The sequence below is a fragment of the Podarcis erhardii genome (genome assembly GCF_964252035.2).
Source record: "Podarcis erhardii genome assembly, chromosome: 1".
Taxonomy (NCBI): domain Eukaryota; kingdom Metazoa; phylum Chordata; class Lepidosauria; order Squamata; family Lacertidae; genus Podarcis; species Podarcis erhardii.
Window position 1 is genome coordinate 87,631,476 of NC_138497.1, and position 13,665 is coordinate 87,645,140.

The 13,665-nt window shown below is 44.4% G+C and overlaps 1 protein-coding gene across 1 annotated transcript; it reads right to left on the reverse strand.

Moving 5' to 3' along the window:
- Window positions 1-32: 32 nt before the first annotated feature.
- Window positions 33-11,643, reverse strand: CNPPD1 (cyclin Pas1/PHO80 domain containing 1). Its single transcript, XM_081853045.1, has 8 exons — window positions 11,422-11,643; window positions 8,782-8,884; window positions 6,360-6,441; window positions 5,357-5,477; window positions 4,358-4,486; window positions 3,595-3,656; window positions 2,381-2,498; window positions 33-1,543 (listed from the first exon to the last, which is right to left on the reverse strand). Exons 1-8 carry the CDS (start codon window positions 11,488-11,490, stop codon window positions 941-943), a joined length of 1,287 nt encoding a protein of 428 aa, XP_081709171.1. The 5' UTR covers window positions 11,491-11,643; the 3' UTR covers window positions 33-940.
- Between the last annotated feature and the right edge of the window lie 2,022 nt (window positions 11,644-13,665).

Consider the following 13,665-nt stretch of genomic DNA (forward strand, 5'->3'; position numbering starts at 1 on the left):
GGGTTTAGTACAAAAAAGAAAAGGCAAGACAGTTGCACATCAACAGTTATATTTATTAGAAGAGATCCCATCTACAAGAAATAGTGAAAAAACTACAGCAAAAATGTGCTGGTAGGAACAGGGCGTAAGAAGTGGTCGCCATCCCTCCACCCCCTCCCAGCCCAAGAAATGGAGGGGGCAGTCAAGCACTCACAAGCAGAAATCCCCAAACACTGACCTGACGGATCATGAGCCTCCCCCTGCAAATCGGTGCCCTTTTCTTCTCAGACTTATGGCTAAGAAAACTCCAGGCTAGTCCTGCATGGCTCTTAGAAAGCACACTGTCTTCATAAAGGAAAGCAAGGTAGGCAGGCACAGGCCAAAGTAATGTTAATTGTGTGGCAATCACTTGGTGGCCTGAATGTGTAGAATTGCTGGTATTTTTCACCATGATAGGGAGTCACCACAGATGATTACTTCCAAGTGCCCCTGGCAAATTCCCACACAATAAGAGCCAAGCTAGAGGGCCATTCATGGTGCCCTATACTAGCTCTCCCAAGGTGTGTGAATTCACCCCAAGTTTTACTCAATATAGCCAGACAAAAATAGAGTCAGGCCTTTCAGGCAGGTAAATGGCTCAGCTGTAGCAGAAGACTGGTTCCAACAGGCCCAGGCCTCGCTGATTCAGTCCTTCATCCTACCCAGCCTTACACAGCTAAGATGGGATGCATCATTCCAGAAGACTCATTGTGGCCCCTAGGCAAAGTGACCATTTTGGAGGGCAGAGAAGTCCTGCAGTCAGAAAGGGAAGTTGACATCCAGTGGGGCACAGACTGATAGGTACCTCCTTTCCCACTCTTTCCTGCCTTGTGCCCTACACTTTCCAAACACCCAAAGCATTTCCCATCAAGGTGCCCCCACCCCAGCCCCAAGCCCAAACTACATCCCCTCCCCTGCAGCCCTAGCTAGGAAACATGAAAGCCTCGATCCTCCCAAGCTCCAAGGCAGGCTGTGAGGGGCACTGCTTCAATGCCAGAGGTTCAGGCCAGTCTTTGCAGTTAGAGGACACAGGAAGAGGCCAACCCCAGCATGAGCAGCTGGTGCAGTGGGCAGAAAGTCCAAAGGAGGCCAACTGTGGAGCAGGGTGGGTGCAAACTGTGAGGTTGGCTGCCATGCAGGTGGTGGATTGACTGCAGTGTGGACAAAGCAAGGGACTGGTGGGCGCTGGTGGCTGATAAGGTAACACATTAAGGACGCTGCCCCACAGGTAGAGCGCTGTAGCCATTACACCATTGCTTCCTGGTTGCTGCCGCTGTTGCTGCTTCTCTCCTTGAATGGTTCTGTTCTCTGCTCCTGTGCACGGAGAGCCGTTAGGTAGCACTAAGCCATGATCCAGATGCTGGGCTGAAGAGGGGAGAGGCAGGTATGCAGCTAGAGCATCCCTGGTGCTGGCAAACTCAGTAGGACTGGCCCTTTTCACATGTATAGTGTGATGAACCACTGCAGTAGAAGCAAGGACAGCAGCAACACCTGTCAGGTACATCACACCTAGAATGCAAGCCAGCTGTGAAAAGAGATGACAAATGTCAGTATGCAGCATGTCTTCTGCCCCACCTGGAACAATCCACCTGAGAGCACGTATAGATGAACTCAAGGAGATTCCTGTGAGAGCCATTCAAAGGCCCACCCAACCCAGTGTCCCACTTTCTCACAGCAGCAACCAGATATACACTGGTAAGAACACTGCCCTGGACACTGTCCTTTTCAAAGGCAGATGTTTGGTTTACCTAGCACATGTGTGGATAGGAGGGTACAAGTTAGCAGAAGAATATGTTTTCATCCAGATTCCATCATTTGGTGAGACCAGATTGGCTGAACCTTTTTAAAATAAAAAATAGTGGCACCCTGGGTTGTGGAATCTCAACCCTGGGAGGACTGGCACACCTGTTTGCTTTTTCTATTCAATGAATACCTTAAAAAACTTTGATTCACTGATGTGTTAGGCTAGATGAATAAATGATGCTAGCTCTGTTGCTTATCTTTGGGATTTTTATATTTAGCCATGCTATGGTTGGTTTAGTTGCTTTGTATGTCTCCAGCAGATTTTTTGTTTGACTGAGCTACTTAAAGGGCCTATATTGAAAAGCAGCCTAGAAGGAAAAGGGTAAATTTGTTATTTACTAATTATCAGCCAACAGTATAACACTGCACAGAGGCATATCCGGTCCTATCTACTAAGTCTCAGTCTGTCCTCTCTCTCTCACACACATGCACAAACCCCATGCCCTGGCATCAAGAGTCTATTCATTTCCAGCATCACTGCACCCACATAGGACAGCTGATCTCTGTCCCCCAGCCCCCATCCCATCCAGTAAGATGGGCCTAGCTTGGCCTGCCTTACCTTTGCCACCTGCTGGTAGAAATGCCCCAGTGCCTGCTGCCACAGTGTTTGCTCCATTAAGACACACAGGTCAGTGTAAGTGAACCAGCCACGCCAGATGCCCTGCCTCTCAGCCACACTGCAGGAAAGGAAATAAGGAAATAAAGTTCTTTTCTCAAGAACTTGTATCCTGGCAGCATTCTGCACCATGAACAGGAAGCATTTCCCTGGGGTTTTTTTGTCCCCCCCACCCTTATAATGTATTTTTATTAAAGATTTTCTTGATTTACAAAAGTATGTGCAATGTCTCTCTCTCATCCCCCCCCCATGTAACATTTTTACAAATCAGTTTCATTTGTTGAGACATTAGGAGGAAAAGGGGGAGAGAGGTGGGGGGGAAGGATGGGTGGGGGGGTCGGGTGATGATGTTTCTATTTTACTTAATATATGTAGGGTTTGGTGTCAGCATTGCTTGTGTAGGTTCTTTGCAGTTCACTTGTTTTCCTTTGGTGGTGAGAGAGGTTGGGGTTGGCCGAGGGTGTGGTTGTTCATTTGTGGTTGGCTGTGGTGGTCTTTGTTTTCATGTGTGAGTGGGGTGGGTGGGTGTTTTGGATAAGGTTAGCCATATTGATTTGTATGCTGTTGGTGGATTATTGTCATTGTCTTTTTGGGCTGTGTATGTGATAAAGGGGAGCTATACCAGGGTCAAGGTGTCTTCTTTTATTTGTCCCCATGTCAGTTTCAGTTTATTGGTTAGTTTTTCTAGTAAGGCTGTTTCCCATACTATTTGGTACCCTTGGTCCATGCTTATTCCTGACAGGCAGCATTTCCCTGTTTAAGAACTCACACAGATGCCCATTACTGCTCTCCCCTATGCTGCAAAGCCACATAAAGAAGACAGCAAGCAGGATGGTATGTTGAATAGCCCACTGCCCTGCAGCAGGGGTAGCTAAATGTGTTGTGTTCCAGAAGCTGCTCAATTCCAAACTCCCATGAGCCCCTGCCAGTGATCAGGGACTATGGGACCATTCCTGCCCTGGGGAACATTGTTAACATTAATGAAGCCAATCCAGGTATTTGAGAGGCATGTTGAAAGGGACTCTGAGGCCATGTTCAGCCTATTCATAATGGACAGCAGCAACTGCATATACCCAGAAAGAACAGAGAACCCGAAAGACTCCTTCTATGCCAGCTGCAGAAGGACAATGCCATCCTGAAAAAGCAAAAGTACTTACCATCCCTCCAGCCAGCTGAGCATTTCAAAAAGCTCCTTGGGATCTGTATAGAGGCTCCAATCCTATAGAAAGTAACAGGAATTATTAAACCAGGGAGCTAGAATTCTCTTCCTATGCACTCACTTGCAAGGTAACAAATCTTACTTGAATGATGCATGGAATACACAATTACCCTGTTGGGAGGGCAGATCCCTCTACAAGAAGATTAGGAGTGGGAAGGGTCAGAGAAGCCATTATCACCACGCTATCCACGTCTAATTGAAGAAGCTTCCCAAGAAAAGTTGTTGGGGTAAGTTCACCCCTATGAATATTTTTTCACTCAGCCCCCCTGCCCCAATTTGGCAACATTTCTACAACAGTGACAATACTCAATGCCCACCCTGGTCAAGTGACAGAAATATTCCGGCACCAGGTTAAAACCAGTATTTTCTACACAAATTGTTTTAGTGGATGCTTTTGATCTGGTGTAACTGCTTTTTTAAATAGTACTGTACTGATCGTTTCATCACTGCTCTCTCTTATTGCTTGTACTAGTAAATTTAGATTTTTTTTGGACATTTTAAAGAGTTTTATGATTTAATTGTTTAATGAATTTATTGTTGTGAACCATTCTGTAGGCTACGAAGAAAAGCAGTATATAAATTATAACCAACATGCACTCACACCCTTCTAAACACAGTGACTGGTCTACATTCTGCTGAACTTCAGCTGAAAATTCCCCAGCAGCCCTCCCTTCCTGACATGGTAGATGTAGCAGACTTACAATGGCACTGAGGAAATTCATCTCCAGTGTGTTCATGGTCTGTACATCTACTTTGCCTGCGGCACCCCATTCATCATTGAAGACCTCCTCCTCTTCTCCTTCGTCATATAAGTATTTGCTGGCAACCATCTGAAAGCAACAGGAGAGACACTAGGAGAGCGGCACAAGGTGAAGTTTCAAAGGAGGTGGGACAGATACCTCCGCTTTCCTACTGGAATCAGTTGCTCCATTTAAGGATGGAGGAAAACCCCATGCTCAGCTTACCAAGATTCCCAGGTAATAAGGAGAGAGGGATCTGTACAGACCATAATCTGTACAGCCAGTGTGAAGAATTCAACACCCTCAGTTTTTAACAGGTTAGACAGACAGACAGGTTAGACAGACAAGGAGCCAGCCATTCAAAAAAGGCAAATATCTGGTTTGGTGGGAGGGGGCCTATGGCGGGAAAATCTCTGACTTGTAATCAAAAAGAAAAAGACAGAGGTCACGTTACGGAGAAACAGGGAAGTTACATTGAAGTTTATGGCCCAGGGGAAAGGGAAGACAACAGTTTCCATTCACACAGGACCAGCTTATTCAAAGCACTTTGTATAAATTTCCTCATGGATCCTTATAAACCATTCAGATCATGATAATATCAAATGGGAACCAGCACCTCAGAGATTAGCAGCTTGCTTAAAAGCCACCCTATAAGTTCAGGGCCGTGGCTAAAAATTCAAATAGTATTTCATGAGCAGCATTCTTAGCAACTACATCACAGCACCTTCAAGATGGGGATCCACAGGCTCCTGTAGTTGTATTGTAAGGAACGGAAGGCAAGCAAATGCTCTGAAGTGCTGAAGGTTCAAAATGGATATGGCAGCTGCATCGCCAAGAAAGACAGGAACCCTTTTTCCAGCATTAAAAGCGTATGTTCCTTGTGGCAGAGATCTTTGGGCCAAACAATCTCTTACTACTTAACCATTGCTTTCCCTGCTCTAAACCAACCCAGGCACCCACCATAGAGATCAAGAAGAGGTCAGAGGAGGAGATCTGCTGTAGATATTCAGGATTGCGATGCCGAAGCCTCTCAATGTAAACCAGGGCCAACATCAGGGAGCAGGGGGAGATGCAAGCCTCCCTAGGATGAAAGGTTAAGAGACAACCGCTCAAGCACTCCACCATAAGTTCATCTGTAAAGCAGATCACCTATACCCCAGAAACCTTTGGAGCTTGAAAATCCCACTTTAAAGAAATCAAGACTTTGCCCGTTCTTGGGGCCACTCTAATTGTACAAACAAACCATCCTTAAACATCCATATGTCATATGTACTGCAAGTTGGATACTGCACAACCCCAACATCTTTATCTGCAGTCAAACTCCATACAGATTCACAAAAGATGAAACACAGCTAAGGAGGCTTGGAAGTATTAATGAGAATGGATCAACTAAGTGCCATCAAGGTGCTGCAGGCATAGAAAATTCATGTTTGCCTTTGCAAGGGCTTTGCAACGGCTTTGCAAGGACACAGATCCTCCCTGCAACCAGGGAAAAACCTCTTAGGCTTATATCCACCCCAGCTCATTTTTCTATGAGCTCCTACTGAAGAGGCCACAGGCTGCTTTCTAACTGTCCTCAATTAGCATTCAATTTCTTTCGTGAAGAAATTAGTACTTCATCAAAAACTCCTCCGCAGCCACTCTAGGCAACAGCCTCAAACTTCTTCCCACCTATTGCTGTTCCCATAAAGGGAGGGCGTTTCCTAACTTAAGGCTTCCCTCTACCCATCCCAACTCTTTTTTTAATAGAAAAGCTGATTTTGTACAAAGTTATTATTATGTTTATATAACTTTATATTTCAATAATGCATATGCTGCCTTTTATGAGAATGATCCTCAAATCAGCAGGGATGCAATTGCACAAATTTAAACATTGTTTAAAAAACACCCCCCCCCAGTCCACAGAACAGGAAACAACTCTGTATGGGCAACAAAGAAACAGAAAATCATTTCTGAGCCGTACCGGGAGACATGTGATACATATTTTTTCTGGAGCCTGCGAATCGGGCTGGGAGCAGCCTTCTGGAGCAATTCAACAGCAATATCTAGGAAGGAGAAAACAGCAGGGTTCAACTCAGTGCACAGAACCCCTTGTCCCCAAGTCATTGTCATACTCTATAGTTTAGCACCATCTCTTTTCAGCAGATAATACCTGCTTCCCTCTGTAGCCAACCTGGCAAAGAAAGGTGCTTGCAAATGGAAAACATGGGGGGAGGGGGAATTGGAGTCTTACCCGGGGGGGGGGGTTCAATTTCATCTCCAAAGATGCAACATCCATTTGGAAAATCATTTTTTAAAGCAGAAAATCATTTTTTAAAGCAAGTTTATGTCAACAAGAATATGACAGCTGGATAGAAAGATTAGACAGCTTGCCCTGGTTTCTCCCAGATCTGAACACACCTATCTGGAACTGTATAAGTATACAGTTGTCTTATTTGTCCTTGATGTTATTTGTCCCTGATAGCATTGTTCATGGCCCATGTGTCTTTTGTTGCAACTTGACAAGATCAACCATATATACATTCATTCCTGCAATTCAAGGCCAACTTTAGACTTCCGCCTCTGAAATACTTGTCTCTTAGCAACCACAAGGAATCTACTGAGTCAGTCACTCAGAAGTTCATGCTGTATGTTAGTATCCATTATTCCCACCCTACCCATACATACACAAACAGATAATAAAATTACCAGCCACAGTTGCAAGATAGCTTGAGGGCAGGGGGGAAACCTCTGGTAGCTCATACTAGAGATTAAAATGGGAAGAAATCATTGTATACTACTCTGGATATCTTACTAGAAGAACAGAGTATACGTCAACGTTCATCAAATGGAGGATGGGATATTTTTAAAAGTACAAGAGGCCTACAGCAATTATAGAGCTGTTTAGGAACCAGAGGCCTATGGCAACCTGTTGCTCTTCAGTTGTTGCTGGACTACAAGTTAATAATAATAATAATAATAATAATAATAATAATAATAATTTATTATTTATACCCCGCCCATCTGGCTGGGCCTCCCCAGCCACTCTGGGCGGTTTCCATAGAAACCAAAAATACAGTAAAATATCACACGTTAAAAACTTCCCTGAACCTTAAGATGTCTTCTGAATGTCAGGTAGTTGTTTATCACTTTGACATCTGCTGGAAGGGCATTCCACAGGGCGGGCGCCACTACCAAGAAGGCCCTCTGCCTGGTTCCCTGTAGCTTTGCTTCTCGCAGTGAGGGAACCGCCAGAAGGCCCTCAGCGCTGGACCTCAGCGTCTGGGCAGAATGATGGGGGTGGAGACGCTCCTTCAGGTATACTGGACCGAGGCCGTTTAGGGCTTTAAAGGTCAGCACCAACACTTTGAATTGTGCTCAGAAACGTACTGGGAGCCAATGTAGGTCTTTCAAGACCGGTGTTATATGGTCTTGGTGGCCGCCCCCAGTCACCAGTCTAGCTGCCGCATTCTGGATTAGTTGTAGTTTCCGAGTCACCTTCAAAGGTAGCCCCACGTAGAGTGCATTGCAGTAGTCCAAGCGGGAGATAACCAGAGCATGCACCACTCTGGCAAGACAGTCCGCAGGCAGATAGGGTCTCAGCCTACATACCAGATGGAGCTGGTAAACAGCTGCCCTGGACACAGATTTGACCTTGCCTCCATGGACAGCTGTGAGTCCAAAATGACTCCCAGGCTGTGCACCTGGCCTTTCAGGGGCACAGTTACCCCATTCAGGATCAGGGAATCCTCCACACCTGCCCGCCTCCTGTCCCTCAAAAACAGTACTTCTGTCTTGTCAGGATTCAACCTCAATCTGTTAGCCGCCATCCATCCTCCAGTATCCCTGATCATTGTCCATGCTGGCCACCACTCCCTGCCTTTCAGGACACCTTTAAATAAAGGGCTTGTTCCTAGCTATGAAGTATTCACACATATTTGTTCTCTCTCTCACAGCAGTTCTCTGGCACATGACTCAACATTCCACCACTTCAATGATCTGGAGTGTTTAATTGGACAACAATGCAGACAAATGAACAAAGCAGGAAATGAAGTAATTAACCATATTAGAGCCAGGCAGAATTATGGCAGAAGAACACATTATAGCAACCAAACTTGGTGGTGGGGAAGTGAGCAGTGCTGTTCCAGATTATGTGAAAGAGAAAAAGAGGGAAGCAAGGGGAGAAGAGAGATCTCAGCTCCGAAAAACTTCTACCACAATCAATCAAAATGCCAGAAAGCATAGATACAGTCAAATTCTTAAGTATTTCCCCTAGCTTGTACCCAATTCAATTGAATGGTTTTTTTTACCGAGGATGGTAAGGAGGTGGTGATGTCGAGTAGAAAGTAAGGGAGCTTTTAACCCTTATCCCCTCCCCTTAAGACCCATTTCAAAGCCAAACTCACCGGCAACTGGGCTTGAGAGGTTATCAAGGGCACTTTCTTTATCCCAGCCATAGTAAAGTCGCTTGCGTACCCGATCACTCAGCTGCTGGTGCCTGGGAAGAAACTGAGAGAAAACTGGCAAATGAGAGTGTGGTGCTGTGAACCTCCACCTTTCTCCCCAAGTGACACACAACACCTCAGTATCATAATTCAATGCATAAGGGTATAATTAGCATCTGTAGGAGAAAACAGTGTAATTATAAATATCTACCAACAAGCTTCCATTTTAGGCAGGGCAACCTAGCCATACACGCTAACCACTGAGCTGAAGCAAAAAGGCATACCGTAAGAATTCATTTAAAATCTCCAGGAAAGGAGATTCCAAAAACCCCATCCTATTTATTCCACCAAGTGCCCCCTCTCTTTCTATTCCTACAAATCTGCACTGTTACCCCCAGATTGCTTTACCCTCAACAACTATGCTCAACAGTTATCCTTCAATACAGTATTTGTTTATTTATTCAAGTTATAGGCTAGCCAAACTCATTCCAAAAACAGAAGAAAAAAACCCTTACCAGAGTTAAAAGTCCAACCTTCATACCACCCTATCCTGCTTAAATAGCAAGAAGCTGAAAACCCCAGTTTTCCCAGTTAAAATTGCCTAGCCCCCTCAATCTTCCCTTATATTTTGTTTTAAATAAAAGAACTTCTGAAATTATTTGAATGCTTTTCACATCCTTAAAGTTGTGGCCAAACTGTATAGTACCAAGTGACATTTACATCTTTATGTCAAAAAGAACACTCACTTTATAGAGTCAGAAACTCAGCAATATGGTTGGGACTTATGGGGGAAGCACCAGCAGTACCTTTGTTAAAAGGGCCACACTAAAGTGGCATGGTCCACATGCTCAGAAGAATTACAGGCCGACTTAATGCGGAAAGGGATTTTTTAAAGTTATTATTAAAAAGCAGGCTGGAAACACACCTCAGGGTGGACAATACAAGCTTGAATGGTCTGGAGAGAAGTATCCCCTGACTCTGAGGCCATAGATCGTGTACATGGGAGAAAACAACAAGGAGGAAGAAGATAGCAAAGGTTTTTCTGGACTACCACACATCCTCTTTTATTCCTGTAACAGGCTGCTCCCTCCAGACTTCTATGCTCCCAGGTCTGTGCTTGAATAGCATCTCTCAGCTCTGGGAATTTTTGTTCTTACCAGTTATTGTGGAAGATTTGCATCAACCAATACCAATTGTTATGTGCAGTGCTTTTTTTCTAAAGAAAAGTTTAGGGGTACTCTCTTTTTGACTCAAGAAAACCACAATTTTATAGTTCAAATAGGGAAAAATAAATACAATAAATGGAAAAAAGTCTGTCCCCCCCCCAGGAATAAAGCACTGGTTATGTGGAAGCAGAGCACAGTAGGGGGAAAAGAGAATCCCATTATGGTTGCATGACTGAATGAGTGCCTGCTCTTTTCCTTTCCTTCTCCCCTTTTATCAGTGTTCCCCAGCCAAATGCAAGTTCGGTGATAAAACCTATCAACTTGCTTTCCTTTATATTTTATGTCAGCAACCAATCAACAGGCCCACGTATTGACTGAAAACACCAAACCCTATGCAGCCACACACAAAAGTACTATTTCTAACATTCTTCACCAGTTCTTTTTTGTGCTGTTGTCTCATGCATTTTCTTTATAGCCCTCCTTAATGGCATTCTTCCTTTTGTCTCCTGGTTCTGTTTTCAGGATTTCCAAACACACCTTTATTACCCCTTGATTTCTCATGCATCCCCAAACCTGCAACCCCAGAGTAAATAGAGGGAGGAAACCACAGGCCCTGAAGTCCCTTTTACAGCACTTGAGTGCTGCAAAAACCTTAATAAGTTTTGAAGTACAGTAACAAACAGAATGGATTTTCCTTTACCCTTTTAACCAAGTTAAGCAAGTCTGCATCTAACACTGCCAGGGAAGCCCGCCCAAGCATACTTTGAAGAAAGATTAGATAAAGTTGAGCAAATAAAAAATTAGCATGTTGTCATTTACTATATCAGTATGGCCCCTTTGGCATACCAACGTACACCCTTCTAGTGATCAGTCTGGACAGACACTAATAGTTCCCATACTCCTGTCATTAACAAACAGCCATAGATTGAACCACTAAGTAACAAGGGATGGGGAATCTGTGACCCTCCAGCTGCTGGGACTACAACTACCACAATTTCTGAATATTAGCATACTGGCTGAAGCTGATGGGAGTTGCAGTCCCAACAACATCTGGAGGTAAACAATGTGCTGAAAGCCAGGAAAAGACGGTCACGGACCCCTTAAGATTGCCTACGCATATGCCATATCTACACTGAAGTAATAAATCCCACCGAGCCTGGGAGTAAACTGGGATGACAGCCCGCGCTTACAGAGGTGCAGCAAAGCCCAATTATGGTGCCTTGAAGCTCAAGGCAACGGAGGGAAGGAATGGCCACAGAATGGCACCCGGTGGGCGTGGCCACCCAAAGAGCAAAATACCGAAGTCCTTCGCACCCGCCGAAGGAGAATGACAGACACCTCGCTGGCGGGAGGGGAGGGGGGGTCTCAATCAGCAGGCGAAGGCCGGCGTGTGCGGGGGAAGGGAGTGCGGTTCAGTCTGGTGACAGCAGCTCACCGTGAACTCCTGGAAGCCGCTCAGAGAGAAAGCGCCCTCCTCGTCCAACAGGAGCTCGTTCAGATCCATCCTGCCGCGCGTGAAAAGGGGCGTCAAGCGAGGCTATCTCCTTGCTGCTGCCCCCGTTGGTAGGTAGGCAGGTGCCCGGGTGGGAGCAAGACGCCTCCTCCGCAGATAGCACCGCAAAAGGAAGAAGAAAGGGCTCGGCGCAGCCTTCCTCTTCCTGGGGCGGGAGAGGAGAGAGGGAGGGAGGGAAGGAGGCGGGCTTTTCTGCGGCCTCCACTTCTAATAAGCCGAGCGCGAGGGAGGGCAAAAGGGTTGCCTTTAGGATGAGTCACCGCGCGTGTGGCGCCTCCGTCCGGTCCTGCCAACTCAGGTCGCAAGCAGCCGAGATGGACGTCTCTGGCGGCAAAGGAAGCGGGACTTGGCTTTTTTCTTTTTTCTTTGCAGGGTTGGGATCCGCCTGCTGCAACCCAGCAACCCCTCAAACAGAACTGGAGGGATGGAAGTTTGACGGAAAATAGAAGTACTGGTTGTACATAGGTATACATGCGACACTCGATTTCTCATCGTTGATATACTGGCCGCGAATAAGTGAACTGACTCCCGTTTCAAAGCTTTGCGTCAGTCACATTGGTAATCAAGGGATGAACACATCTATACGAATTAGTCCTTTGAGCGAGCGTGTCAAGAGGATAGATCCTGGCACATCACGATGTTATTTTTTCCTACACCTGTAATAAGAGAGTATTTCTTGTTTTTTAGGCAAGCAAGCCTATCCAGACATGTAACTTTATTTTGGACATTTATGTTAAAACTGCTGTTTTTATCTGTATTGTGCTAAATGTTATGTCTGTTTTTTTTTAAAGATTGCTTTTATCAGTACTTTAATATATATTTTATATTGTTTTACGTAATCTGCTTAGAGGTTTTTGTTGAAAAAGCAGGATATAAATCTTGTTAAATTGGACTCCATATGTACCAATTTGATTATTTGCGCTACAAATAACCATAAATTGAAATGGTGGGAGGAATGGAAGATAACCCTTTTGTCCATTGTGATCATTCTGACTGCATAGAACATACTGTGGCACGCTTGTGTTCCACCATCCTTCTGTCTCCAAAACAGAATCTCCTCATGGTTACCAAGTACTTCCTTTCAGTGGAAGTAAATGATATTTTGTACTGAGGCATTGCAATAGATATAGAGATGTCTCACTTTCTCTTTACATCCATCAGACAACAACATATTATGCTAAAAATGATTCTGGCCTTGTATAGGTGAACTAATATCTACTACCACCAAGCCACTGGGTGTCTGAAATGCCACATATGACCAGAGCCACATGTGTACATTACTTTTCTGAAGGCAGTTAATAGCACACTGCACAAACAGAAGTGGTGAGAGAGGGATCCCAGGATTCGCTCTTGGTTCCACTTCCCAAAGCACAAGGTTGAAGTTGATTACTATTCCCAGTTTCTTATTTCTAGTCCCTATAAAAATTCAAAACAGCAGCATGAACAGCCTCAATAAAGAACTGAAGTTTATACAATGCCTCTATAATACAAGTAACCACAGCCTGGCAGGTAACCTGGCAATAAGAATATTACACTTGTAATGATCACACCAGCAGTAGAGGAATTCGGATTTTATTTTTCCAAAAGAGTCTGTTTCTAATTTCTTCAACTGCTCTGTTAGGCTGTGTTCACAAAACAGTCCTTCAGTTTATTAGATGTACTTCAAGTCACCAGCATTCTTTGTGCTCATTCACATAAAGGAGTAATTAAAAATGACTATTACTCATACTTAAATCTAAGCACAACCACAAAGTCTCCTGATTAGGCATTTGGTTTGTGATGTTGAATGTTGTCTGTTAACTCTGTTCTATCCTTTGTTTAAACCAATTCATGAACCAAGAACTTATACATTCACTGCTAATAATGAACCATATGTTGTAGATATTACTCTACATTTATTATGCTATTCTTATGATATGCAAATGACATGAGAAATCTTGGTATACTTATTTATATAACATTCTTGTTTATAAAGCGCAGTAAAAAGTTATTCAAAAAAGAAAAGAAAATATTAGTAATTTAATATGTAAGCTTTTTAGTTCTCCAGAAATTGTTCATCAGTAAACAAAGCAGGGGAAAGCGGGGGGGGGGGGGGGTTAAGTAAAGCCACGAGTGCATCATTCCATCTTAAGCCTTTTGCAAGATACCTTGTGGCTTTGCTACCAG